Here is a 27,757-nt window from a genome sequence, read left to right on the forward strand (position 1 = left end):
ATAAAAATTATAAAAAACGTAATAATTATAGTACAACCAAAAGAACGACAAAAATAATGAATCAAAGTCGATATAAATACAATACCTTAATAATAAATTTGTTTTGATTATCTGCTTTTATCCATTACTTATCCTCTAACCAAAATGACTTGTTCGGCATAATAACAGTAAGGGAACACTGGCTTAACAGCCCCCAATTTCCTTTCTTCTGTTTGCTATATAAATATATCAAATAACAAAAACAAAAGGTAAAACATTTTCAATTATCAGCAATCAGCCATTTTACCAAAAATTTTGGCTGTGGGAATCCGAATATAAACACGACGGACTTTTTATCCATCACAATGCAAACACCACAAGAAGCTAAAGAGTTGACCCTCCTCAAACGCGAATCAAAGTCATTTGAAGCTATTCAACAAGGCGCAGTCCTTTCTCTTCTGATAATGAATGGCGTCGAAATTGAAATAGCATGTCCTTCCCGTTTTGCATCAAAGGCAATGCAACTGTTTGTAGTGAACGATGTCATCACTAACAATACACGACTTGGCTTTGGAAATATGGTAGAAGCTCAATGCACTGCTCAGTTCGCGAACGACTCCCAAGAGATGAAGAGCGGCACCGACAAGAAAAAGCTTTTGAAGAACATCAAAAGGAGAAAAGAATTGAACAGAGCCGCTTTGTCATTCAATAGCCTTTTAGCACTCGCAGAGAATTTTGGATACGTCTTTGAACTGAAACAAGTGAAGAGCGCAAAGAAAACGTTGCAGATGTCTAAAGTCAGAAGTGTGAGAATTGGCAACTCAGTTATCCTCGACGAGAGCAATTTATATAGTGTGGGTGTTGCGATGAATAAATACGTCGCTTCACTCTGTGGAAAAGGAACTTCAGTGGTCGGATTGAAACCATATGATCCAGTAGTCTTAAGCTTCTTAGGACAAAATAATTCGACAATTGAAGACTACAGCTCAACAGGATATTACGTCAATAGCTACCCACAATCAGTCTGTGGATCACAATCTCCAGTGTATTGTGTTGATAATAATAATACTACAGTATGTTGCGAACCGTATCATTTGACACTTATTTTGTAATTATATTTTCTTTATTCATTACTTTTGTGTTTCATATCTTAGGGATAGTTACATCATTTGCAAAGTAAAATGAAAGAATTTGTTTAAGATTTTTTAAGGAATTTTTGAGCTGTTTAAAGAAAAACAGAAGACTCTTTTCATTAGTCTTTATTCGTTGAATTACTTTTGTACGTGTTTGTTGCATTATTTATGTTTGTAACTTACCACTTCTATTTGATGAGTTATCTTTTAAAATAGACAAAAGAACCAAATAAAAACAGGGACAGACAATTTTAAAAAAGTAATTGTTAGTTGTTCGATAATGATACGATATGTAATAACATGTATCTTGTTGCCATAAAATGGATGAAATAATAAAAAAACTGATATTAATATAATTATTATATAATATAGTTATTTTTGCAATAACAATTGTTATAATATTTTTATTTATAATTTACTATAAAATTAATATCATATTATATAAATATAAAATAAGATTGCAAACTAGAAATAACATGGTATAAATTCAATCGTAAATTACCATAGTAAAAGACCAAAAGTCTATTTCAAATAGAAAGACTACAATTTAAATGGTCATTTTTTAAATATTTGTCAATTTTGTCCATAAAACAAAATAAGTTGTATGACGGAAATGTGTTGTAAGTTTTTAGGAATAATAAAAATACAATATTACTTTTGGAATTCAACTTTTAATTGTACTTTAACATTTTAAATCGTCTGCAAATCCGGTTTAAAATAACCATTACGATGAAGTGTATACACTACTTTTAATTTAGTATAAAAAAAGATATAAAAACAACCAAAAATAATTGTGTTTTATGTCCTTTTACCATTGTTTGCATTTTGGTTCCTCATCATGTTCAATTGCAAGTTCCAAAACAACACTTCAATGAAAACAAATTTTAGTAAATTCAAATAGTAATCCATAATATTAGCTCAAGAATTCAGGAAATGTAAAATGTTGATTGAATGTGAATGTGTTATTCAAAATGTTATATTATTACACTCGATTGGTTGACTTCCAAGATGTAAAAAGTGTAATTTGTTTTCAAAACGCTCTGTTTGTTCTATAGCCATACACGAACTGAAAAAGTCACATTGCAATGAACCAAAGTTGTTCTGCAAAAGCCGCACGAAAGAAGTTGATGAAAAGCACCAAATCGCTGAAAAAGTCCGGTACAGGGTCGACAAGTAGTTCCGAGGTTAAAGCTCTACGAACATCGCGTAGAGGAAAAGTCGCCAAAAAAATGACCAAAACAGTAGTAGTGAAGAGTGAAGGTGGTGAGACGTGTGAAACACAGCAACCTCCCGCCTTAGTGAAGAAACGTCCAATCCCAAAGAGAGTGCCAATCGTTATACCCCCAAAGTTTACAATGGACTACAACAATTACAGTAAAGATGATATCTCTGATGATGAAAAATGTTGAGTTATATGTGTGTTATGGATTGTCATAAAAATAATTCACTCCGTCATTTCCGGCTTGTAATTTGTGTTGTACTATTTTTGATGTTCTATACATTTTTTTATATGAATTTACATCAAGTAAAATTAATCACTATATTTAAATGATATATCTTAGGAATTGTAATTCTAATATAAGAGGTCATACAACTAAGATTTCTGTTTTGAATGATTTTTAATAAAAAGAAACTTAAAAAAGTGATTTTAATTCATGTCAAGTGTAGTACAATTAAACGAAAATAACGTTGCCAGCATCGACTGGGGAACAGAATATATAAAAGTAGCAAAAATAAAGAATGGAGTGTGGTCGCAATGTTACTTTGATACATACAACACCGAGAAACTTGTCAATTCGATTGAATATGACTATGGACGTATCACTCCATTTTCCATTAAAACTGTTTGTAATAGTTAGTTTAATTAATTAAATAATTTCAAATAGAACAATACTTTGAAGAAGAATTCACAATTTAGAATTTAAGTTCAAAGATAGTCTATATTGAGGGTATCGATGGTAACACTCAGTCGTATGATATGGGTGTTTATGGAACCGTATCATACGAATTACTCATCTGTATCATGTTGCGCAAAATCAAAGAAATGACTAACACTGTTTTTGCAGTCATGTCATTTCGCGAGTCAACACCCGAGAACGTCAAAACGGCCTTTGTGAGAGCAGGCAAGGAAATTAATTTGTATGTTACTATCGTCTCGACATTTGCATCTCTCTCAATGCAACTCACTTTCAAAGAGTATGGCGCTAAGAGTGCGACTTATGCGATCATGGACTTTGGTTCAAAGAAGACTTCTTTGTGTGTTGTTGCAGTCGAAAACACCATTGCGCGAATTCAATCAGTTAATGAGCTCAACACTGGTGGGATAAATTATAAAAATAAAGTTAGGTCGTATGTTAAAGAATTACTAAATGATGAAGGAATCACTGAGTATTTACCAAAAGACTTTAATAAGTGTTGTAATGTTATTACTAATGGGTTATGTGAGAATCATTCTGTTGTGACTGCTTATTTGGGTGAACAACATGCTATAAGTGTTGACACAAGTCAATTTGAAGATTACATAGACACTGACTTAAATACACTTATTACTTTTTTAAACGAATCATTGCCAAGTTCTCTCAGAAATACAATTAAATACGTTATGGTGGTTGGAAATGGATATCATCTAAATGCTATCAAAAATGTACTAAATTCGTTTTTTAATATTGTAAACATCGGGTATAATTCTAATTTTACGTGTGCAACAGGTGGGGGACTTTTAGTTGACAAGATACTAAAAAGATTTTTAAATTTCGAGGTCTATACCCCAAGTGTTATAACGAAAATAGACGGTGTAGAATATATCAATTTCGAGAGTGGAGATTCAAGAATGATCGAACCACAATTTTTAAAAAGAACAAAAAGCATTGTTCATAAACAGTCGTTTGTGAACAAAAACGTCCAAAAACTTGAAATAGATAACTCATACTCCGACTCTCAGTTATTGGACCGGTTACTTTCTATTATTGAATATCAAAACTTTAAATCTCTATATGACAAAAAGTTGGTAACTTTCTACAATTTACTCAGGGGAATTTCAATCATCAAGAATGAAATTAAACACAAAAATAAATTCACACCCGAAAAAGCAGAACAAATCACTCAACAACTCAATGCTATCGATATAATGAAAGACAACTCAATAGATACACTCAAAGAAATTCTTAATGATAACAACATACGTTTTTCATTCTCTGATAATACTGACTTGGATAATTGATTTATTTTCTGTTCACAATTGTTAAGAGTATTGACAAAATAGACTCTATCTATTTTAAGAATCATTTAAATATTAAAAATATGGTTTTTAAAGAGTTTACATAATATAATACTATATAATACTATATAATACTATATAATACTATAAAAAAAAATTCAAACTCTCAAGACAATAATAAATAGTAATTCTACTAACACTTTAAATAACAATAAACAAAATTCAAGTGGTCTAAAAATCGGGAAATCTTGAGTTTATTAAATAAATTTCCGTTTTTTAGAGTTTGTATAATGTGAATAAAAATTACACAAGCCAAAAAGGGAAAAACAGCTAAAATTGGATTAATATCCCAGTAAAAACAGGCCAAAACAAAAATAAGGGTGTTATTTTAAGTGTTAAATAAATCAAGAATAGTAAAGTATTGAATGACTTGAACTGTAATTTGTCAAATACATGAAAAGAATTTCGTGCATGTTGGTAGGCGATAAGAAAGTTGGCAAAAGTAGTATCGCGGTCAGGTACACAACAAACTCGTTTCGTCCCGAGATAACACAGCGATGTCAATTTCAATCGACAAAAATCAATATAGACGGGACAAATTACGCGTTAGGACTTGTCGACACAACAGACACAAACAACACATTTTGCGAGAAAAACATCGAAAAGGTTGATTGCTTTCTGGTCATCTATTCGATAACTGATAAAGACACGCTTCTTCACCTGCCGGTTTATTTGAGTAAGATATTCGACATAAAGAAGAAAGTACAGAAGAAGGCGAATGTTGTGATAGTGGGTAACAAGTCAGACGAGACTCAGAGAGATGTGACCTATGAAGAGGGGTTTGCCTTTGCAGAGTCTATTAACTGCACTTTCATGGAAACCTCTGCCAAAGACTTCACAAATATAAATCACCTCTTCGACGTCGCAGCAAGAGAATGTGTTGAGCAACTGACTGAAACAACGTCTGAGTGCCCCGTCATGTAAATTATTTTTCTGTGCAAGAAGTATAGTAAATTTTTAATAGTAAAAGTACTATAATATTTTTCTTTTAAATTTTCGTGGTAAACTGAGAAAATCAGATGCAAGCCGTCCCTAATGAAGAGGCGTGGGAAAGCAAATTCAGCGCACTTCCTTTTTTTAATAGTAAAGAGCAACTTGTCCAAGGAAGAGAACTGTATAAGCGCTATCTGAAAGATTACCCTACCGCTGTGAATCGCTGGTGCGAGTATATCGACTTGGAAATGAAGTACGGGAATAACCGAGAAGTTGAGAACATCTTCAGACTGTGCTTGTTACAACTTCCGGACGTCGATATAGTCGAGAGGTATATCAATTACATCTTGAAGAACTTTGACGACGAAGACCCGACACTCACTATCGGGGATTTGGAGAAGGGGCAGTTTAAAAAGATCCAAGAGAGCGCGTTCCTGCTTGCGATACAGTTAGTTGGGCTCGACATAAACGCGATGCCGATATACAGAAAGTTCATCAACTTCTTGAGCCAAACTGAGTATGGAAGAGTTCTGAATCGACAGCTCTACTTCAACATTAATAGAATTCCGATGACGGACCGTGCAGATGCGTTAGCAAAGTACGACGAATTCTTGACGGACGAACAAGTCAAAAAGGACGAAAAGATGATATCTGAAGCGACAAAGACAAGCCACGTCCGACTGACATCGTATCTCTCGAAAATGGATAAATTGAGGAAGAAACATGCGGTGGAGTATGGGACAAATGTTGTCTCGTTGGGGACGAAAGAGGTGTTAAGTAGTTATGTCGACGTTTTGGACTACGAGACTACCCTCGACGGACAACCCCGAGCCGAAGAAAGGAGTTACACGTCGAATGGGAAGGAGTTGAAGTATGAAGTGTGTCCGAAGTCGCTTGAGATGAAAGCACAACAGGAGCGAATCTTTTATATGATGAATAAGATGTTGATGGTCTTCTACCGCTATCCACAAGCTTGGATAGTGTGCGCACAATATTTCCAAAGAAGAGGAAACATCGATTTAGCTATCAACATACTGAGGAGAGGAAGAAATGCGGTCGACTGTCCTTTACTGAAGTTATATGAAAGCTTCTGTTATCTCATTTCGGGGAGAGAGAGAGAAGGACTTGACTTATTGAGCAACGAAAGTGACTTGGAACAGATATATAAGTTGAAGATGGCAGGAAGGTGTCTTGGAATGAAGACGTTCAGGAAAGTACTGTTAGGGATGAAAGGAGAACTGAAACCTTACGCTTATATTGCTGCTGCTGAAGTCGAATTTTGCTTCTTCCGAAGGAAAACTGCGGCGTTGAACATCTTTAAGGAGGCACTGAAAAAGTATTCTAAAGATAACAAAGTCATCAAAGCGTATTATAAATTCCTGGTCGGTATTACCCCATCAAGATGTTTGTTCTTTAATGTTAAAATTTATTACGTTTTTAAGTACTAAAAAGCAGTTGTTTCAAATGCGTTGGTCAGTTACAACGACGTGGAAGTCGATAAGTTCATGAGCGAAATAGTAACCGACACATTCAAAGGTATGGAGATGCCCAAAGACACAAAGGAGATACTGGAAGCAGAAAAGAAGATGGAAGAGTGCGGAGAGAAGAGAGACGAACGATTGATTTTAGGCAACAAAGAAGCTAACAACGTCGAGTGGAAGAGAATACACACAGAAGTCAACAAAGACATTATCAAGGAGTTCATATACATCTTACCGCCTGCCGAACTTTATAAGGGCGTTAGAATCGACGCTGAGAAACTCATTAATGTGCTGGGATCAATTATTAACTGATTTTGTGTTATTTTTTTTGTTATGTATAACATTTTAATAACATTTTCACAGTCGTATTGTTTTCTCATTTTGAATAACATTTTTTATAGATATAAATATAAATACCTCAACGCATTTTAAAAATATTGATACCATTTTTAATAATAATAAATTACCATATAAATTAGTTTTTATTTAATTATTTTATTATAATTTATAGATTTTTTTTTTAAAGAAGAACAATATGCCGAAATGTTATAAATTTGTGACCAAATATAAAAAAATGTCAAGCTGATTTAAAATAAAATAATAACAAACAAAAATTTAATAAAAACCAAGTTTTTTAATAAAAACACAAAAATCGAGTATTTAACAACGGACAAATAAATTTTGTTTTTAAGGCTAAAAAATAGATGACGAATGAAATAAATAAAATAAAAAAGAGAAAAAATTAAATTGTCCAATCAAAATGAAAAAAACCGTGAAAAAATGTGAAACGTCCAAAATGTTCTTTAGGGCCCTTTTCTATAAATAGTTTCCGAATAATTCCGATATAATAAAAAGCCAAGTGCAACTCAACTTTAAAACGAACATGTCAGACGCACCAAAATCACCCCAAAAAGAGAAAGAACCGCAAAAAGATCCAGTGAAGGACGAAGTCAACAAAACAGCCGAGAAACCCGTCAATAACGAACAAATCAATTTGAAAGTCGTCACTCAAGACTCGACGGAAGTCTTTTTTAAAATCAAGAAAAACACACCACTCAAAAAATTGATGGAGGCGTTCTGTAACAAACAAGGCCTGAACATGTCATCTGTCCGTTTCTTGTCAGACGGCGTCAGAATCACTCCTGACAAAACAGCGTCGGACTTGGGTCTTCAGGACAGAGACGTCATCGACGCGATGATGAACCAGGTCGGTGGGTATTGAACTTCTTTATATTTTACTCCTTTGTCCTCTATTCTAGTTTCTTTTTAATTGTTTTATTATTAGATATAGTATGTGGGTAGTCATTACATTTCAGTGTAAAAATAAGAATATCACGCAAAATATCGGGAAATGCCGTAAATTTGAATCGAACAAGAATCTAATGGTATGAAGAGAAATACCATTGAAAAACTCATTGAAGAACAGAACTGAGAATCTCGAGATTGTAGATATGATAACAGAGTATTCTAAGAAGTTGGACAGAGAACATCCATTGCCCGAATACCCACGCCCGCAACTCAGACGTGAAGAGTGGATGAATTTAAACGGTGATTGGGAGTATGTTGTGACACCAAAGAATCAACAAACCATTCCAACAAAAATAGAAGGACATATCACTGTCCCATTTCCTATCGAGTCTTTACTCTCTGGAGTACAACGAAGAGTCTCAGAGAAAGAATATTTGTGGTATAGAAAAATAGTCGAGATGCCGTGGAGTAACAAGACTCTCTTACACTTCGGAGCAGTCGACTATGAGTGTACTATCTTTCTGAACAAACAAGAGGTCTTCACCCACAAAGGGGGGTATTCCCCATTCGAAGTGGAAATCCCAAGCGAGACAATTCAAGAGAACAAGACCATTGAGATCATTTTAAGAGTGTGGGACCCAACAGACTGTAGTGACCAACCACGTGGCAAACAAATACAAACGCCATACACAATCTGGTATACCCCAGTGACTGGGATTTGGCAGACAGTATGGATGGAACCTGTCCCAGAAGTGTATGTCGACTACTTAGAGTTCATCCCAGACATCGACAAGAACACTCTGACATTGACCGGCGAGAGTAGTGATCGGAACACAACAACAAATTTCAAGCTCGAAATATTTGATGAGACGACGCCGATCTTAACGGTTGAAAGTGTTGCAATGGGTGTTGCGTTTAAGGTACCGGAGAACTTAGTGAGGTGGAGTCCATCAAGTCCGAAATTGTACAACACCAAAATAACGAGCGCAACTGGCGACGTCGTCTTTTCGTACTTTGCGATGAGGAAATTCTCGAAAGGGACTCACCACGGGTTTCCATGTTTCTTACTGAACAACGAGCCGATTTTTGTGTATGGTTTGTTGGACCAAGGGTATTGGCCTGATGGCTTATACACAGCGCCAACGGATGAAGCGCTCAAATCGGATTTGTTGTTCTGTCAGAAATTGGGGTTTAACACGTTGCGGAAACATGCCAAAGTCGAGCCATTGCGATGGTATTACCACTGCGATCAAATGGGTATTTTGGTCTGGCAAGATATGCCCTCGAGATGTGGGTGGGGTATTGGACAGTTCTTAGGGTGGGACCAAGATGGATTTAAAGAGAAAGACAAGACGGTACCGCCCGAGACTAAAGCGCTGTTTCTAGAAGAGTGGAGTGAAATACGGCGAAGTGTTCGAATGAGTCCGTCGGTGATGTGTTGGGTGCCATTTAATGAGAATTGGGGGCAATTTGATACGAGTGAAATTTGTGAGTTGTCGCAAGATTCACAAAGATTGGTGAACGCCGCGAGCGGTGGAAATCATTTCAAAAACGTTGGAGATATTTGCGACTGTCACGCATATCCCGCGCCAAAAATGAGAGTTGTCGACGAGCGTATTCGTGTTGTGGGAGAGTTTGGAGGTATAGGAAAGAAGGTAGAAGGGCACAGTTGGGTTACGCGAAGTTGGGGATATGTCAAGAGTGATACAGTTGAAGACGTCTATGAAAAGTATGTTGAAATACTTGAACACATTGAAGGATTGGCTGGTGCTATATACACACAACTTTCGGATGTTGAGACTGAAACGAATGGATTGATAACTTACGACAGATGTGTTGAAAAGGTCGACATCGATCGAATGAAAAAGATTCATGACCACCTTTATAATTCAATGAAGTAAAAATTATTGTTTGTTTGCACAATAAACGCTTCTTCTTTCTGTAATTAATAATCTCAAAGTTATGAATATGATGTGAGTACCTGAAATTAGTCAAGAGGATTTACTATCAAAGATTTATTCATCAACCATTTGAATTTTTGGAGAGTAATTTTTAATTTGGAGAAAAGAAAAGAAAAATTAAAGGGAGTCATAATAAAACCATAAAAACAGTTTTGAGAAGATTTTCAAATGAAAAAGTATTACATATTGTAAAATTACTATAAAACAACCATATTTAAAAAGTGGCGTAATGACCCGATATTTAAGCGTAAAAAATACTGTGAAAACAACTTGAAAAAAAGAAAACTAAAAAACAAAAGAGAAAAAGTGGAACTGAAAAATGAAGACAAAATGGATGTGGACCAGTGTATGGCACAAGTAAAAAACGGAGATGTGCTGAGCGAGCATAACCTCCTCGAGCTCTGTTTTTTGGCAAAGTCAATTATGTCGCTCGAGTCGAATGTAATTGAAATCAAATCGCCTGTAACTGTCTGTGGAGACATTCACGGGCAATTCTACGACTTACTCAGATTGTTCGAGATCGGCGGGCAACTCCCTGACGTTCAATACTTATTCATGGGGGACTACGTCGACAGAGGCATTTATTCGATCGAGGTGATCTCGTTTCTTCTCCTTTTGAAGGTGAAATACCCTGAGCGGATTCATTTACTTCGTGGGAACCATGAGTCTCGGATGATCACACAAGACTATGGGTTTTACGACGAGTGCATTCAGAAATATGGTAACCCGGCTGCTTGGACAATTTTTATGGACGTTTTCGACTACTTCTCGGTATCTGCAGTAATTGACAACGGAATTTACTGTGTGCATGGGGGTTTGTCACCACAACTCAGAACAATCGACCAAGTCAGGTTCTGTATCAACAGAAATGAAGAAGTCCCACACGAGGGTTCATTCTGTGACTTGATGTGGTCTGACCCAGAAGAGAATGAGAAGGGAATGAGGCTCAGTTGCAGAGGCGCTGGGTACATATTTGGGAAAGCACCAGTCGAAGAATTCTGCAGAGTGAACAATGTTCAACTCATTGCGAGAGCCCACCAATTGGTGATGGAGGGTTACAAATATCAGTTTGACAAAAAAATGGTTACTGTGTGGTCTGCGCCAAACTATTGCGGGAGATGTGGAAACATTGCGTCCATAATGAAAGTCAATGAAAAACTCGAACAAAATTTCATGCTCTTCGACGCTGTTTCGGACGACGAGAAGCCTATTCCAAAGAGAGTTGTTGCGTCTATGTTTAACTGATTTTGCTTTTCATACCACCTGCTCAATTGTTTTAGTACAATTCAAATAGAAAACTTTGTTTTTTTAATAAAATTATTTATTATTATATAGTAATTATTTTTAAATAAATAGTAATTACAAAATAACTCAAATGCGTGCTGACTGGCAAAAATACGCTACGTCGTCATTGCCACGTGTATAGTTTATCCAACTAATAAAAAATTATATACTATAGTATTTGTCCATTTAAGGAATGGAAAGAGTTCAAACCGAGTAACTAATAAATAATATGGAGGAAGGGTTCAAGGGACATTTTGCGAGCGTTAGCGACAAACCGTTTTTTAAAGGTGAGACGACCGTATACACATACGTCAAGATGAATGAGAAAGACACTGCAGACAAAATTTTGATTCGAATTAATGTCGACCGACTTAGCAAAGACAAACTGAAAGTTGTTCAAGAGAGGGCGGAGAGGCTCAAAGAAGAGATGAAGTACTTCAGTTGGGCTTTGCAAATTGAAAAAATCGAAGTAGGGGATGTAGTTTGTTTGTATAGTATTTTAATTAATTGAATAGTTTTAAATGGTCACTCCAAATTCATTGATAGGGAGAAGGGAAGGAGTTGTGGGTGGTGTGTGAAGAGTGTCAGCCCGTCAATTTAAAAATCTTCATCAACCACGTTGAAATCAGAAAAGAGGAGAAAGACTTTTTCTTAGGAAAGTTATTAGATGTTGTGCGGTATGCGGAGTTAAGAAAAGAACGCATGCAATTGGACGACTTTGACGTATTGGTCAAGTCGGGTGCAAACTCATTTTGTCCAACAATTCGAGTTCTTCCGACTGCAATTTTGTTGCCACTCATTAAAAGTACTATTCAGGACTTAAGACAAGACGTTTGCAAACAAATCGAATTCTTCGTCGATGCCGAAAAATATGGGAAGTGCGTGTTGGACGCTCTCAGAACAAAAAAGCCCATTTTGGACGTGATAAAGATGAAGGGCGTCGATGAAATCTACCAGAACGTCCAATTCCCAACATTCGACTTTAATAAGATCGAACCAATTGAAATGGTCGGGACTGGGGCTTATGGTAAAATCATCAAAGTTTGTAGTATACAATATCAATAAATAAACTATAACTAATGGTACAGGTAAGATATGAAGGCGAAATCTATGCGTTGAAGGAAAGTGATTTGAGTAAAAAAGAGGAGATTGAGAAGGAGGCTATGGTCTTGAAGTGGTGCGACCATCCGAACATCATCAAAAGTCACGGGATTGCATCTGCTACGCGTTCAATCTCGACCAAGATTGAGAAGAAGAGAGAAAGGCCCGGAACGTACCTATATTTATTGCTCGATTATTATGAAGCTGGCAACATTAACGACTTTGTGGAGGAGCAAAGGAAAATAAAAAAACACATGACAAGCGAAGAACTTGACCTTTTCTTTAAACAAATGATTGCACCGATGGAGTATTTGCAGAACACCAAAAAGTTTATACACGGAGACTTGAAGCATCACAACTTCCTGATCTCAAAGAAGGACGGAAACACAAAAATAGTTTTGACTGATTTTGGAAATTGTAGGAGCTTCGCTAACGAGTCACAAGTTCTCAGAGGAACATCACGGGACTATAACTCCGCGAAGAGAACGCCACTAACAGTTAACCACGACTTATACCCGCTTGGCGTCTGTTTGTACAGACTGATGACACACAAAATTCCGTACGGCGAAAATGAAACTGAGATCCAGGAGGCTGTCCAAAAGAAGAAGGGACTCTTCATGCCAAAACGAATCAAAAACGACAAACTTATGGACCAGAAAAGAGAGGTTGTCACAAAAATGCTTGCGCTCAAGGAGAATGAAAGAGAGACCTTCAATCAACTTTTCAAGGAGGACTATGTTGTCAATTTACTCAAATAATTCGTAGTGCTTTTTTCACTGATTTTGTGGTTGGACTGTAAAAGCTATACAACTAGTACATTTTATTAGAAATTCAACAACTTGTTTTTTGTCGTCACTTTTTCGCTCCCAAAAAAAGACCGCATTTGTTTTTTTGCTTAAAATAGACGAACATTGTATAACAGAACTGAAACGCTCTAATTCCAAGTATAATTATATAATAATTTTAACTAATAAAACTAATCATATTGATGGAGTTGTTTAACTGTGCTCATTGAACAAAAAAATAGAGCCAAGAAAAATACTTCGAATTCAAATGGAAGAGTCACTAATATATTTTATTATTAAAAATTATAAAAATATAGAAACTGTCCACCAAGAAATTTCGAATAATTATCAGCAAAAAGAAAAGCAACTGAATTATTTTTTACAATTGCAATGGTCCTGTTTATCGTATTTTTCCTGCAGGTCGTTTGTGGAGAAATGTGCTGGTCAGTGACTGGAGACAATGATATCACATGGGGGCAATACTATAGTAATATGTGTAATAATTTTGAAGGTGTAACCATGGAATATGACAAAGGAACATTAATCGATAAATTCACATTTACTTCTAAATGTTGTGGGAATGGAAAAGATTATTATAGCGTGTCGCCTTACTCAAATGAAGCGGAGAAGCTTGCACAGTTTTCAGATGGGAGCACAATCAAAGTGCTGACCTTTAACCCAAGTCAACCGGGAAAACACTATTCACTTCATTTGAAAAACATTCGAGAAGGCTTTGTAGGTATTATAAATAGAAAACAAAAACCAAATGATTATATCAATGACAATATTTATGTATATGATCAACCCGCTGTTATAATGAGTACCGGAGAAGAAAGATTTTATATAAAATATACAAGCCAACAATCGAGGCCTTATATTTATTTAGAAATTACACAAACTGGAAAGTTGAATCAGTTGTATATCAATGATAATTTAATGTGTGATAAGTGTGCATATGCGTTTAATGCAAATCAAAACGTGGAAATCAATAACATGACAAATTACAACGTTTTTAAAGTATGTACAAAACGTAATTTGTCGAGATACATCACATGCCCTAAAAACCAAAAGTTTGTGAATGACTGCTCGTGTTATATCAATTCAGATTATTCAACAGCTTCGATGAAATCTTTTGGGACAAATTATCCAGACTGCTTATATAATAACACACTCTTTGATTTCACTATCAAAAGTGGACACAATGAAGTCTTGTTTGATTCTGAAAAAGGAAATGTCTGGACTTCTCTTCTCTTTCAATCAAGAACTTCTGAAGTCAAAATAGTGATAACAAATAACCTTGAGTTTACTGAGACAACAACACTACCAGAAAATGCAGTGAAATTCGAAGGGAGGGTGAAATTTTCATATTTGATAATTAAGAGTAAACCAATTAGTGGGGTGTACAATTTGAATGACTGGACAATCAACAAAATAGTTGTTGAAAATTTTGGAATTAATGATGTCATCTTTGTTGGTAAAAACAAAGATGATATACCAAATGGTATAGAAGCAACTTGTGTGAATGGAAATAACACGCGGTATGGTGTTATTGGGAGTGTTGTAAAATGTGGATGTGAATCCAGTGACAATGAATACAATCACAACGATTGTACACTAAATTCAAAGGACAAAAACAACATCATGAGACTTAAAATACAGAGTGGGATATACTCAAAGGGTGCTGTGTTCTGGAATAGTCTTGAAGTGTTGAATGGAGTGACTCTTGAGGGAACAGTCACTGCAAAGTTTTGTGAGTTGAGTGGAAATGTTACACTGGATGGGACACTTTCTTGTGAACAGATAATGTTCAGTGGAGACAGTTTTCTTCTTCTAATAAATAAAGCAGTTATTGGTGCATATCAACTCAACAGCAACGGTTATAACGTCACAATAATAGGAGGAATTAGTGGTCAAACGATGACTATCAACAAGATGTTTATCAACAACACTTTGATAATAAAAAACCTTAGAGGGTCTTTTGAAGAGGTACAGCTTGAAAGTGGAAGTACATTTGTTAATGAGCAGTCTGTATTAATCAAAACACTTGTAGTGAATGGGATAAGTAAAATTGAAAGTAAAAGTATAGTAACAGTATTAAACTGTCAAAATGAGTATAAGATAGACATAACTGCGTCGACTTTATTATGGTACCCAAACATTATTTTCTTTGGAAAAGTATCATTGGACAACCCATTCACGATAGAAACAACCATCACTAAAATTATAATCGAAGAAGTCGTGAAACAAATGAGTACTAACAATGAAAAGAAAACCTTTTTGAATTTAATTCCGAGTTATAACGTCATTGAAATGAATGTTCCAATAACAAAATTGATGAGTGTGGTATATTACACATCCTGTAAAACTCGTCCAATTAAATTTCTGAATGAACCGTATTACATATGTGACAGACAAATTGTTGTATTAAAAAGTGTAGGAGATGAGAGTTGTGAGGCGTTGGGATATAAAGTGAAAGTGTGTGTTCCACAAAATAATGGAAAGTATCTTGATGACAAAGGAGTGTATGATTACTCGTGCCCATGTTACAATTCTCCTTCAATAACACGCACTTTAGTGATTGAAAATGTTACTACTTATCAACTTCAAACAGAAGAGTTTTATACTCAAATTATAATAAACAAAAACGTGTTACTGGAAAGTACTCAGAAGGAAATGGTTGTCATTTCAAATTTCAATTTTCATATTAAGGGAGACCAAAACTTGATTTATGTTTTTCTTAAAAATAATCAACCAATTGAAATTGATGTTGAGAATAACAACTTATTATTTGCTGGGGATTCGTATGGGCTGACAAACACTGATGACAAAATAGACCTCTCACAGAACGGTCTTTGCAAAGCGGGATTGTACAATGGAAGTGGATTTTATTGTGAAGAGTGTAGATTTGGGAAAGTTGACGATATGTGCTCAGAAATGATTGACACAATAAGTAATTGTGATATATACAGTGTAGACAAAGCAACATGCATTAGATGTCAAGAGAACTATTACACAAATAAAACACACTGCCTTTCATGTGGTGAAAATTGCAAATGGTGTCGTTCAAATTCCGTTTGTGACATTTGTGAGGAAGATTATATATTGGACAACAACACTTGTGTGAATTCAAAAAGTGTAAATTGTGATTTCGCGACATCCAATGTGTGTCTGAAATGTTCTTCTAACCATTTATGGGAGTCGACACAATCAAAATGTGTGGCGGAATGCGGAGAGGGTTGTTTTAAATGTAGTTCACCAGACAATTGTGATTTTTGCGACATATCGGTTGGGTATACACAGAACACGTCTTCAACTTTGTGTGAATTTGTTGACAACTTTAAGAAGGTAACTCAAAACAAAGTTTTGGAATGTTTGGAGCACTATTATGGCATCAATAATAAGTGTATATTCTGTTCAAATGGATGTGAGAAATGTTATTTTGATATCACGACAAAAACAGAGAAGTGTTTGTTATGTTCTTCAGATAATGTGTTGAATTCTTTAGGAAGTTGTGTAGATACATACTCCTCGAAGTGTATGCATTCGATAAATAACACGTGCGCACAATGCCCACAAGGGATGTATTTCAACGGGGAAGCCTGTGAATATTGCACGCCAAATTGTTCGTCTTGTGGAGCGGATGGAGAGTGTTTTGGGTGCTTAAAAGATTATGTTTTGGTTAAAAAGCTACCGACTAACAAAGGCGTTTGTGTGTTACCAAGTCAACAAGAAGGAACACATTGTTTGTTATATGAAAATGGACATTGTCGTTTATGTGAAAATTCGTATTTTTTGAACTCTTCCAATGAATGCACAAAATGCTACTACATGTGCTCTCAATGTTCCAAAACGGCGACTTCTTGTGATGAATGCGTTGAAGGATTTGTTCTTCAAAATGGTGTTTGTGAGACATCAAAAACGGCCTTACAAGGATGTCAACAGACAATTCCGTATTCACTCAAATGCGCTGTTTGTGAGAGAGGATATTATCTCGACCTTACGCAACGAAGTTGTAAGAAGTGCATCACAAATTGTGCTTTGTGTACTGGAGATAGCATTTGTGTAATATGTGATGAATACTATTTTGTGAATGACAATAATACTTGTCAAGCTCAAACTGACTTGATTGGGTGTTTTTCTTTTCAAGTGGATGGTTGTGAAACTTGTTTACCCAATTACTACCTCCATGAGAAGCATTGTGTGTTGTGTTCTGAGTCAACGGAACATTGTGTTGCATGTGATCAATACACGGCGTCGTGTCAGAGTTGTGAAGACAATTACATATTAAAGAACCATTCTTGTGTATATTATACCACTGTATTGCATTGTACAGGATCAAGCAATTCCAAGTGTTCTGGGTGTAGTTTCTGGTATGAAGTAGGACAAGATTTCACTTCATGCGAAACAAAAGCTGTGTGGTGGGTGCTATTACTTGTTGTGTTGTGTGCATTGTTTATAGTAGTTGTTCTTATGGTATCATTTGTTGGGATAACCATCTGGATTGTCTATGCCATTTCACAGAAACACGACGAAATTAATGAACGGAAGAAATATGCGCATTTCAAATTAAGTCAAACAAACATCACTTGGTCACACGTCGATGGAAAAACACCAATTTTAATGGACAAACGAATTCTTTTTAATGAAGAAGGCGAACTTCCTATATTGAAGCCAACACGGGTACTTTTTTGTGTTGCAAATTACAAGAATCACAACATTCGAATTTCTCTTCCAGATGAAGACTTCTCCAATGAAAATTACAAAATCAAATTTGTCCCGAGTAAAATGACTCTCAAAGGAAAAGAGGGGTGTGAGGTCGAAGTCTATCTAGAACCGCAGTGCTCCACACACATTCAAGGAAAGACGCAAATGATAATAGATGACTTAAAGAATGGGAAGAGGTATATAGAAGCCTTGTGCATAGATGCCTTAACGGAAGTATCAAGTCGTTTAGACTCTGATGAAATAATTATAGAAAAACAAATCGGAAAAGGGAGCTTTGGGATAGTGTATGTTGGGCTATACAAGGGGAACAAAGTTGCTATCAAGAAGATGAAGAAGATTCAAATGGTTGATGCGATGATGAAAGAGTTTGAGAAGGAAGTAGCGATGCTCGACAAATTCAGGAATGAATACATCGTTCACTTCTATGGAGCTGTCTTGATACCAAACAAGATCTGTATGGTCACTGAATTTGCTGAATATGGGTCGTTACAGGATATAATAGTTAAAAGAAAGAAAGAAGAGGTATCAACGAAGGTTAAATTTAAGTTCGTCATCGACTCTGCAAAAGGTATAGAATATCTCCATAGTAATGGAATAATGCATCGAGATATTAAACCGGACAATGTCCTCATATTTTCATTGGAAACGGATGTCGATATCAACGCAAAGTTGACTGACTTTGGTTCAAGTCGAAATATCAACGCTATGATGACAAATATGTCATTCACACAAGGAGTTGGAACACCTATATATATGAGCCCTGAAGTGCTAAGGAAAGAAAAGTATAAAATAGCGGCAGACGTATACTCATTTGCTGTTACTATGTTTAATGTTATGGTGTGGGACGCACCATATCAAGGAAGTCTTTTTAAGTACCCATGGAACATCGCCAACTTTGTCGCAGACGGTGGACGACTCTCAAAGCCAGACACAATGAGTGATGAAATGTTTGATTTGATTAGTGACGCGTGGAAACAAGACCCAAAACAGAGACTTACAATCGTTGAAATGCTTAAAAGGTTAGAAACACTTTATAGTAATATCTAATACCACTATAATTAATGGAATGTGTAATATTCTTCTTCTTAATGTTTATCTAGTTTATTTATAATTATATTATAGATTACTTAATAAATAAATATATAATTATAATATACTACAAAAAATCATTTATTAATACTATACCAAGACCAGTTATACCCACCCGATTTCATAGTAAATTTAATGGTAAAATACCATTAACAGTATAATACAAGAATAGCAAAAGGAATAACACAAAAGAATGCTCCAAAGGAAATGATCCAAGAAAAATCCACAACAATCCGCGTTTTGAGGACGTGTGTGATAGCTGTTGCTTCGTCTGACAGAACTGACAAAGAATAAAAAATGGAGACAACAGCAGCCATACCACAGTGAAGACACTCACTCGTCTTCTGTACAACCCACACCAAATTCTTTGAAAAAAGAGAAAAATCCCAAAATACTTCATCAAAATACAGTTCCTCGAATTTGAGAAAAACCAACCCCTCCAAAAACCCTAAGGGCTTTGAAAACACAGAAAAGTCCCGAAGTGGCACCCCGCGCATTTCATATACCATTGGCACAATTGTGCCGCATTGTTATTATTCAGATCTAACCTAGTTATTACCAGATCCACCTATGATCTTCCACTCTCTTGAATTTTTTTTTAATTACAAAAAAGAGCAAAGAACCATCTGAAAATTATATGCAAATGAACGTCGACCCAACGAAACAACCAGACCAATCAGGGCAGGTGGAGGATAGTACAGTATACTCGGGATACGTCTCTCCAGCACAGGGAGAAACCCCTTTTCCTCAAACAGCAGCCGCCCCATTCACCGCGTTTCCGACATTTTCCCCATATGTCCCACAATCAGTGTCGTTTCCTACACAAGCGCCCCCACAATTTCCTACAACAACATTTAATGACCAGGTATACACCCCTTTACATCGAAGGAAGAAAAAATTCCAAAACATCGATTACCACACACTCCTTTCAGAAGACGACTTGCAAAGTATGACAATAGAGGAATTCGAGGACTATGTCACGGAACTTAAAGATAGAAGGACAGTCACTAAATTGGAAAAAGCAACACTCAACAAGATTAAAAGAAAACTCAAGAACAAAGAAAGCGCGAGGAAAAGTCGACAAAAGAGTAAAGAAGCCTTTGTTGGGCTCCAACAACAACTCGAGGAATTAAGGAAACAGTACGACGACGTGTTAAGAATCAATTGTCAGCTGATAGAAATAGCAGACGGGTGCGAGAGGTGCCATCAAAGAATTCGTCAGGTCCAACAACCCGTCACACAACAATCTCAACAACAACAAACTCAACAAAACACAGAACAAAGCGCACAAACCCAACACCAATGCCAATCAACACCTCTATTCCCGTCAGTTTAGCAAAATACGCTCTATTTAATTTTTTTGTCACTTCTTTGGTTATTGTTTCGTTCGATTATTGGTCCTGACACGTGTTTGGAGAGACACGTGGACACACGGAATGACTGGAACACACTCTTTTGGGTGTCTATTTCCTTGGTGTTTTTATTATAGTTTATTTATAGTTTTGTTTAGTAACAATTATCATTGTTGTTTTTGTATGGAGCAAAAGTGTGTTTGACCAAAATTCATAAACTTGGAATTCAATGGTGTGTTTTATCGACACTTTTTGATTCGTATTACCAGTTTTTAGTCGTCAATCTATTTCGGCTAATTGAGAACCGTTTCGAAGTCTTTATTTTAGAATTCTCAACTTCTAAAATTTAAAATTAAAATTTATTATCCATAATGAAAGCGAATCGAAATAAAATACCTCAACGGTCATTGGTTTTTATTGTTTTATATTTTAATAGTTATATTATTATTGTTTATAATTAAATTTGACTTTGTATTAAATAAAGAGTTAAAATAAAAACGTCCGTTATAAAATACTCCGTTATGGGGTGACGGAGTAGATGAAGAAAAAAAATCAATTTGATTCTTTGAGAAGTTCCATCATCTTGTCGAAGGAAGCAACAATGTTCTTTGTCTGCGAACCAACCCAAAACACTTTTCCACATTTGGAACACTTCCAAAACTGATCAACATCATTGAAGACACCATCAACCACTTTTCCTCTGACGTCCTCTTTGTTTTCAACTTTAACATTTTTGCCGCCACAGTCTGTGCAACACATTGCGTCGAAGTTTAAATTGTATTCAAGTGGAATCACTTTGTGCAGTGCGATGAGTTGATTTTCTGGGACATCTTGTCTGATTTTAACGGCATGTGGAATGTTGGTGTTCTTGTATGTCAACTGCTTGTTCTGCCTTTGTGCTTTGTCTGTGATAATTTCAAACATTTGCTTGTCACCAGTGAGTAAAACTCTTCCTTCCTCAAGTGCTTCAACAATCAAATTTTTGTCGGCAACACTTGGGCCGTACTTCACTTCATAATCTTTACTTCCTTTAGCATCATACCCCAATAACCTGAGCCATACACACAGTTTATTATGCATTTCATCCACCAGAAATTTTATACCACGGTCTTCAACTTGAGCCATACCTTTCTAGTTAATTTTTAGTTTGTTTGCTTGTTTAATAACATTTGTACTCAAAACCCAAGTTGAGTCTTTACATAACAATAGCTTCTATTTTATAAAAGATAGTATAGTATCATAAATTATGATCTATTTATGATAAATAAATATTTAAATTCGTAATTAGAATGGTCGTAAAAACACTTTTAATTAATCCCCATGTTTCTCTTAGTCACTGCAAATGTTTTTGCGACTATAAGTGGGAAGACAAGTGACGCCTCGCTCAATATCTTCACATACGGCGCTCCTACCTTAATTTTCCCCCAAGATATCGCTTCGTCTGGTCTTGCACTCGCATCAGACCCATCAAAGTCCCCAGCAGTGTTAATATAGACTGCAAAGTCTGTCCCATTTCTCATTAAATTGGCATTCATAATATGATGCTTCATCACTCCACCCCCCAAAATGATAACTCCTGTCTTTATTGAATGAATAGTCGATGAATTCACAAGGCGTAAGTCTTGTACTATATCGATTTTCATATGCATTCTTCTTTGTGCATTTAACTCGACTAAACAAGTTCCTATGAGACCATCAGTAAGTGCAGGACAGAATATTGGGATATTGTTTCGTGACGCCCAGTAGATAATCGACCTTTTGTCATTTACTTTTTGTCCCATCATCTCTATGAGTTGCGATGGAGTAAATGGAATGTCTGGGTCTTCCGATTCCTCAATGTTCAACAAGAATTCTTTGATCCATTTCTTTGTCTTCTCAATAAGATCTTTGGGGAAGATAATATTCCCGTGTCTCTCACCTTCAACTTCGTTTGCTTTCATATAAAAATCACCAACTTTAAAGTCACCTAAACACTTCATAATATCAGACTCCACAGCACCTGCGGTTGTTACTACATAATCAACCAATTTGTTTTCAACTAAATAACGAATAACATCTCTCAGACCACTACTCACCATTTCAGAAGTAAACCCTAAATAAATGGTGCAATTTTTCGGGCGGGTGTCATCAGTGTCAAATGCTTTCTTTTCTTCCTCTGTAGGTTTCCAAGTTAGCATCTGGTTAATGATGTCAATAGCTTTTCCCACACCCGAAGATTGAATCCCCGTCCTCATATAGCTATTCACAATTTCCTCGTAATTCACTCCTTTCGAAAAGTCGTAGCCTTGAACGCTTTCCATTGTAAATTGGTGTTTATTCGTGGAGTATTTTTCTTTTTAAATAGAACCCTCTTTTGCAAATTGCATTTTTAATTTTTCGATAACTTGTTTTGGTAATTTGGTAGTAAATTAACACCAGTTTTGTATTTTGTAATTATTTCGTCCTATCGTAACGCTATTCATTCTTTGTCATGTTTGGCTCACTTCTCCTAAAAGTAACTGTTTTTAATTATAATTTTATTATATTTTTATAATAATGATTATTAGTTAATTTTATTAGTTAATTTTAATATTTGAAACTTTGATGTTTTAAACCATTTGAAAAAGATATCTAAAAAAACAGAACTATATATCATTAATAAACAAATTATAAAAGATAGTTAAAAAATCCAATTAAAGCTCCTCGATTCTCTTAACTGCGTCGATGATAGTGGCGACACTCCAAGCCTGAGATGCACAGGATGCGAAGCACGTCTTTCCATTTCCATTTGTTAATTCCGGTAAGCTCATCCATTGATCTTCTTTCATGTATTTGAAATGATTGAACATGAGTGATCTGCAGTACGTCTTGAGCTCTTCCTTTCCCAAATTGTCAGGGTTATACATCAACATTGCCATGACATAATACCCATATGGCCATACCCATTCCGGTCCGTTATGATAATTCAATCCATTTGCTGTATTAAAATCATCGCAGTCTTCATTGTAGTAGTCTGGTTTATAGTTCCAATCCGTTGGGTCCAATGTTTTCATCCCAAGAGGTCCTACCAAATATTTTCGCGTTGTTTTCAGTGCACTTTTAGCGTCTTCCAAGTGGTTGATAAAGAGCGAAGGCGCTTCAACAAGTGCAATCAAAAAGTTTGGTCGTAATTGATAGTCCGGCCACTTCTTTGCCGAGCCAAACACGTCTTTATAGATCTCTCTCTTATTGACTATTTTACTCTCAATAGTATATCCTTTGTCCTCTTCTATATTCTTTGGTATATAAAAACATTTCGTGAAGCTTTCTTGTAATTTGGTTTCCCATTCCTTATATGAGTATTCACCATAATTGTGAATCAATACACTCTCATACTTAAACACTTTCTTCGTATTGATCCAGTGTAACACTTTCATTAAGAGACCTTGTATCTCAACATCAGCTCCATCACGTGATGATCCAGGATATCCACTATTCCCCGCTCGCGTAGAACTCCCCATCTTATCCATCCAAGTCCCACAATTCGACTCATTCCCGCCAGAAATTAAGCCAGTCTCAACATCAAAAGTGATATCGATGTCAAACCCTTTACTCGTCATCACCGCATCTATTTGAGGTCCCGCATTCCTTTCTCTAAAATGAATCCCGTTCGCATGCGACTTCAAGATCTCTTGCATACACTCACCCACCGTCATCTCCTTCTTTTTGTTCTTGTTAATTCGTGTGACTCCTTCTGTGCAACTTTCAACTCGGAGAATGGTGGCTTCTAATATATCTTCCCCATGGGGCGCCATTTCACAATAATCAACTATAGCAGACATACAGAACCATGTCGCGTCTCTTGCATTGTATCGCGAATTTTTGCATCCATCAAGAAGATTCGGAATAAGACCATGTCGTGTCGTACAGAGATACCCCCGGATCGTGTTCTCGGCTTCTTTAAATCGCCCATTTCTCAACAAAAGGCCTCTAAGCGATATGAAAGTGTCTCTTCCCCAATTCCTCATATATCCCGTACAAAAGTGTGGCATTCCAGCACACAAACTCGCCGAGTCAATGCCATATTTGGCGGGAATAATCCCGTCTGCAACAAGCGGTGCGCTTGTGCAATTCAAGTAGAATTGTGTCGAGGTCAACTCAAGTTGCGACTCAAAAGTGTTTTGTATCAACGACTGATAGACTTTCTTCATGACACATGCAAAGTACTTTGGAATTAAAAATTTCGGGTACTTCACTATTTCTTTCAGTTCTGTCTCTAAATACTTCCCAAGCGCATTTGTCTTCGATTTTTGGACCAAATAAGGTATTAAGTGTTCAAGGACTCCATCGCGAAGTTTCGCATAGATCGGCTGGGACAAGTCATTCGCCAACAGTGGGAGAACGCCACCAATCCCCACAAATTTAAGAAAGTTGTGTTCCGTCAGTTCAAACTTGTTTAACCCAACTTCGTCAGGTACTTCAAAGAAGAACTCACAAAGTTCTTGTGGCGTCAAAGTGACTTTTGGGATCTCCCAATTTGGCTTTGGTGGGGTGATTAACTCCACCTGGAAGCATGCAATGCTTCCTGCTGGGAATTGTGTCATGTTAATCTCAAACTTGTTGACAGACTCAGACACAGTTAAGAAATTGGACACGACGTCGTAGTCACTTGAGACGTCACAAATGCATTGATTGCCGCACAACACAGCTTCTTTATTCAAATTCAAATTTAACATCCCCGTCGTCAAAGCTCCAAAGAACAAGAACTTGTCGAGTTTATAATCGGGTATAGTAAATTTCTTCGTGTCAGGAACAACAGAATTGTTTCCCAAAAATGAGGTATGTGCATACATTATAACAGCTTTGTGTGTCTTCGGATTTCTTCGTGTCATCACAAGAACATTCCCAAAGACCTCTCCATAAAACTCCGAATACCCTTCAATAGCAAGTCGTTCATGAAGTTTGTTCAACTCAAACTTCCCTTTAGAGATCCCTACAGTCTGTCCTTCACTCCACTCGTACTTCTTATAGAATCGTCTCTCACTGACACAATCGATCTTAAATGGAATCAATTCATCATACCCTCTAACACTTCCAGTCGTTCCTATAGTCATCGCAACTACAGCTGAAGTCGACAAACTGTCATTCGAGTTTCTATTCCCTTCATGTGGCTCATTGTCATGTGTTAAATCGTATGTCCACCCATCCATCGGTTGCGCCTCTGCAGGGAGTTCATCATACACACTTTCTTCTAAGATGCCTCCAACAGGCTTAAACCAACTGCTTTGATATGCGACGCCATTCAAATCACTGGGGCTCTTCCCTCTTAACGCTTCCTTCACAAGCCCTTGTATACCACATCTCACTACATATTGAATAACAGCGTCTGCGTTGTCAGCAAACAACTCCGCCAATACAACTAACTCGGAATTGATCTCACGAGCTTTGCTTAATATGTACTCGAGTGCTGGAAGGGGCACACTATGGCAGTTATCAAGTCTAAGTCCATCAAACAGTTTTGCATTCAAGCAAACATACTCGGCCATGTGGTCCCAAATATACTCATGTCCTTTATATGTCGATCCATAATTCAATTTCAAAGAATCTTCCCAGACTATCGCCTCTCTTCTGATATACACTTTCGACGACTTGTCCCCAACAAAGTCAAAGAACGGGTCGCCTCCAAAGATCCACCCGTGGTGCGCCGCAACCAAATGGACTTTTTCATTCTTCGAGTTAATGCCATCGATGACTTGGAAGTAGTAAGGAAGAATATGTGATTCTTTAGTAAATCGTTTCAAGTGAGGTCCATGGGGATCAAAGCAGCTGTACATCAAGTTGTTGACACAATTTTGAATGGCGGCATTCACATCATTGTCGTAATGTCTGTAATTGTCCACATTGAGTACATCAAGTGCTTTAACAAAGTCTTCAAGAGTTGGTACAAGCTTGTACACATCTTCAATAGGCACCGTGATATGATCCTTCTCATACGTCCCATCAGATCTCACAAATTTCTCCATTCGTTTCGCTAACTCTTCTGGTGATCCGGTTTTGCCTTTCTCCGCGTGTGGATTTGATTGTTCATAGTGCGTGTACAACACTTTGTGCTTCTCTACGTTGATGACATAGTACAACCAGAAGTGCATGGGTATCATGTACTTCTCTTTGAAGTATCCAATGAACTTGTTGACATCGTCGGGGTGATTAAATACGCCCAAGTTGTCTTTATAATCCGAGTTAATCACATCATCAATGCACCGATGTAACAATGAGTCAAACGCAAACCCTACTTTAAGATGAGGGCAATTATCAGTGGTGTAACAGATCTCCGGGTGTTCAATAACCATTGGAGAATAGCTTGAAACGTGACTTAAGACGACATCCACCAACGAGGCAATTTCGTATTTGTTTCGAAGGGTTTTGATGGTCTCTCCAACTCTTTTGATCTTCTCTTCTGTTGCTAACTTCTCATCAAAAAGACTGTCCTCAATGTCTAAGTGTTGGATCAATGAATAAGCACTTCCACTTGGCCCAATCGGTTGAAGTGGAGTTAAATGAACTGCGTTATAGCCACACTGTGACATCGTTTTATAGTGACTCTCCCACCCAGAAAGTTGACCCATTAACCGTGTGATATGTGTTTGCACAGACAAGCCAGACACTGGGACCTTCTTAGAAGGAAAAGTAACAAGTGGGTAGACATTCATGTAAACCGTTTTCAGTACCTCGCCGGTTATTTTCTTTATTCTGAATTGGAAGACACCAGCCTTCGTGACGGGAAATTCGCTTTTGAATTGGTAAACGTGTGGTGGACAATTTCTATTTGATTAATTCATTTTTATTATTTATACTAAAATATATGTGGGTGAAAGTCTTCAATCGTTTCTTTCCTTTATTTAGTTTTACGTAGTTACAAATAGTAAATAAAATAGCTAAACATTCTTAAACTATAAAAAACTATACGTGACAAACGTCTTGAGAGAATAAAAAGTATTTGCGTTGTAAGGGTTCTCAGAGTAATTGGTATCGACTTCTACATCGTGTGGGTAAGACCCATATGATAAAACAAAACGAACGATTGAACCAATGTCAATTTTGTATCCAATAACCCTTTCACTGCCATCTATAACTCTGATTATCCCCATTTCTTGTTTTTCTCAGTTTCGTTGAAAAAAAATTACTTAATTTATTTTTATTTCATATTAATTGTAAAACAATAAAATATAGTTTTGTTATTATATAAATATGGTTATTTTTTTCCCTATATTTCTTAAAATAACTGCGAAACACTGAAATAGAATTGAAACTTCTTGTTTACAATTTATAAAAATATGAATTGTTATATATAATTATATTTCTTTAATTATTGATGTTTCTTTGTATTAATTTATATAGTTTAATCAACTATACATAATAATTATTATATTTAGAACGACTAGTTTATTATT

At 36.3% G+C, this 27,757-nt stretch overlaps 14 protein-coding genes across 14 annotated transcripts; 11 read left to right on the plus strand and 3 right to left on the minus strand.

Moving 5' to 3' along the window:
- Positions 1–344: 344 nt before the first annotated feature.
- On the plus strand, positions 345–1,091 carry EIN_175600 (hypothetical protein; the record flags this gene model as incomplete). Its single annotated transcript, XM_004260496.1, has 1 exon — positions 345–1,091. One exon carries the CDS (start codon positions 345–347, stop codon positions 1,089–1,091), a length of 747 nt encoding a protein of 248 aa, XP_004260544.1.
- A 1,106-nt stretch (positions 1,092–2,197) lies between these two features.
- EIN_175610 (hypothetical protein) lies at positions 2,198–2,521 on the plus strand (the record flags this gene model as incomplete). The annotated part of the gene is made up of 1 exon (XM_004260497.1): positions 2,198–2,521. One exon carries the CDS (start codon positions 2,198–2,200, stop codon positions 2,519–2,521), a length of 324 nt encoding a protein of 107 aa, XP_004260545.1.
- A 246-nt stretch (positions 2,522–2,767) lies between these two features.
- On the plus strand, positions 2,768–4,332 carry EIN_175620 (hypothetical protein; the record flags this gene model as incomplete). Its single annotated transcript, XM_004260498.1, has 2 exons — positions 2,768–2,966; positions 3,050–4,332. 2 exons carry the CDS (start codon positions 2,768–2,770, stop codon positions 4,330–4,332), a joined length of 1,482 nt encoding a protein of 493 aa, XP_004260546.1.
- A 450-nt stretch (positions 4,333–4,782) lies between these two features.
- Positions 4,783–5,313, plus strand: EIN_175630 (hypothetical protein; the record flags this gene model as incomplete). The annotated part of the gene is made up of 1 exon (XM_004260499.1): positions 4,783–5,313. One exon carries the CDS (start codon positions 4,783–4,785, stop codon positions 5,311–5,313), a length of 531 nt encoding a protein of 176 aa, XP_004260547.1.
- A 95-nt stretch (positions 5,314–5,408) lies between these two features.
- On the plus strand, positions 5,409–7,115 carry EIN_175640 (Cleavage stimulation factor 77 kDa subunit, putative; the record flags this gene model as incomplete). The annotated part of the gene is made up of 2 exons (XM_004260500.1): positions 5,409–6,726; positions 6,778–7,115. 2 exons carry the CDS (start codon positions 5,409–5,411, stop codon positions 7,113–7,115), a joined length of 1,656 nt encoding a protein of 551 aa, XP_004260548.1.
- A 571-nt stretch (positions 7,116–7,686) lies between these two features.
- EIN_175650 (hypothetical protein) lies at positions 7,687–8,025 on the plus strand (the record flags this gene model as incomplete). Its single annotated transcript, XM_004260501.1, has 1 exon — positions 7,687–8,025. One exon carries the CDS (start codon positions 7,687–7,689, stop codon positions 8,023–8,025), a length of 339 nt encoding a protein of 112 aa, XP_004260549.1.
- Positions 8,026–8,254: 229 nt separating this feature from the next.
- Positions 8,255–9,952, plus strand: EIN_175660 (glycoside hydrolase, putative; the record flags this gene model as incomplete). Its single annotated transcript, XM_004260502.1, has 1 exon — positions 8,255–9,952. One exon carries the CDS (start codon positions 8,255–8,257, stop codon positions 9,950–9,952), a length of 1,698 nt encoding a protein of 565 aa, XP_004260550.1.
- A 390-nt stretch (positions 9,953–10,342) lies between these two features.
- EIN_175670 (serine/threonine protein phosphatase ppe1, putative) lies at positions 10,343–11,257 on the plus strand (the record flags this gene model as incomplete). Its single annotated transcript, XM_004260503.1, has 1 exon — positions 10,343–11,257. The coding sequence occupies one exon, from the start codon at positions 10,343–10,345 to the stop codon at positions 11,255–11,257; it is 915 nt and encodes a 304-aa protein (XP_004260551.1).
- A 268-nt stretch (positions 11,258–11,525) lies between these two features.
- On the plus strand, positions 11,526–13,155 carry EIN_175680 (hypothetical protein; the record flags this gene model as incomplete). Its single annotated transcript, XM_004260504.1, has 3 exons — positions 11,526–11,777; positions 11,843–12,337; positions 12,385–13,155. 3 exons carry the CDS (start codon positions 11,526–11,528, stop codon positions 13,153–13,155), a joined length of 1,518 nt encoding a protein of 505 aa, XP_004260552.1.
- A 417-nt stretch (positions 13,156–13,572) lies between these two features.
- EIN_175690 (protein serine/threonine kinase, putative) lies at positions 13,573–18,954 on the plus strand (the record flags this gene model as incomplete). Its single annotated transcript, XM_004260505.1, has 1 exon — positions 13,573–18,954. One exon carries the CDS (start codon positions 13,573–13,575, stop codon positions 18,952–18,954), a length of 5,382 nt encoding a protein of 1,793 aa, XP_004260553.1.
- Positions 18,955–19,639: 685 nt separating this feature from the next.
- EIN_175700 (hypothetical protein) lies at positions 19,640–20,332 on the plus strand (the record flags this gene model as incomplete). Its single annotated transcript, XM_004260506.1, has 1 exon — positions 19,640–20,332. The coding sequence occupies one exon, from the start codon at positions 19,640–19,642 to the stop codon at positions 20,330–20,332; it is 693 nt and encodes a 230-aa protein (XP_004260554.1).
- A 568-nt stretch (positions 20,333–20,900) lies between these two features.
- Positions 20,901–21,473, minus strand: EIN_175710 (hypothetical protein; the record flags this gene model as incomplete). Its single annotated transcript, XM_004260507.1, has 1 exon — positions 20,901–21,473. One exon carries the CDS (start codon positions 21,471–21,473, stop codon positions 20,901–20,903), a length of 573 nt encoding a protein of 190 aa, XP_004260555.1.
- Positions 21,474–21,655: 182 nt separating this feature from the next.
- Positions 21,656–22,648, minus strand: EIN_175720 (deoxyhypusine synthase, putative; the record flags this gene model as incomplete). The annotated part of the gene is made up of 1 exon (XM_004260508.1): positions 21,656–22,648. One exon carries the CDS (start codon positions 22,646–22,648, stop codon positions 21,656–21,658), a length of 993 nt encoding a protein of 330 aa, XP_004260556.1.
- Positions 22,649–23,020: 372 nt separating this feature from the next.
- Positions 23,021–27,454, minus strand: EIN_175730 (hypothetical protein; the record flags this gene model as incomplete). The annotated part of the gene is made up of 2 exons (XM_004260509.1): positions 23,021–27,128; positions 27,282–27,454. The coding sequence occupies 2 exons, from the start codon at positions 27,452–27,454 to the stop codon at positions 23,021–23,023; spliced, it is 4,281 nt and encodes a 1,426-aa protein (XP_004260557.1).
- Positions 27,455–27,757: the final 303 nt, after the last annotated feature.

This window comes from Entamoeba invadens (genome assembly GCF_000330505.1).
Source record: "Entamoeba invadens IP1 unplaced genomic scaffold scaff_1105074725183, whole genome shotgun sequence".
Lineage (NCBI taxonomy): Eukaryota > Evosea > Mastigamoebida > Endamoebidae > Entamoeba > Entamoeba invadens.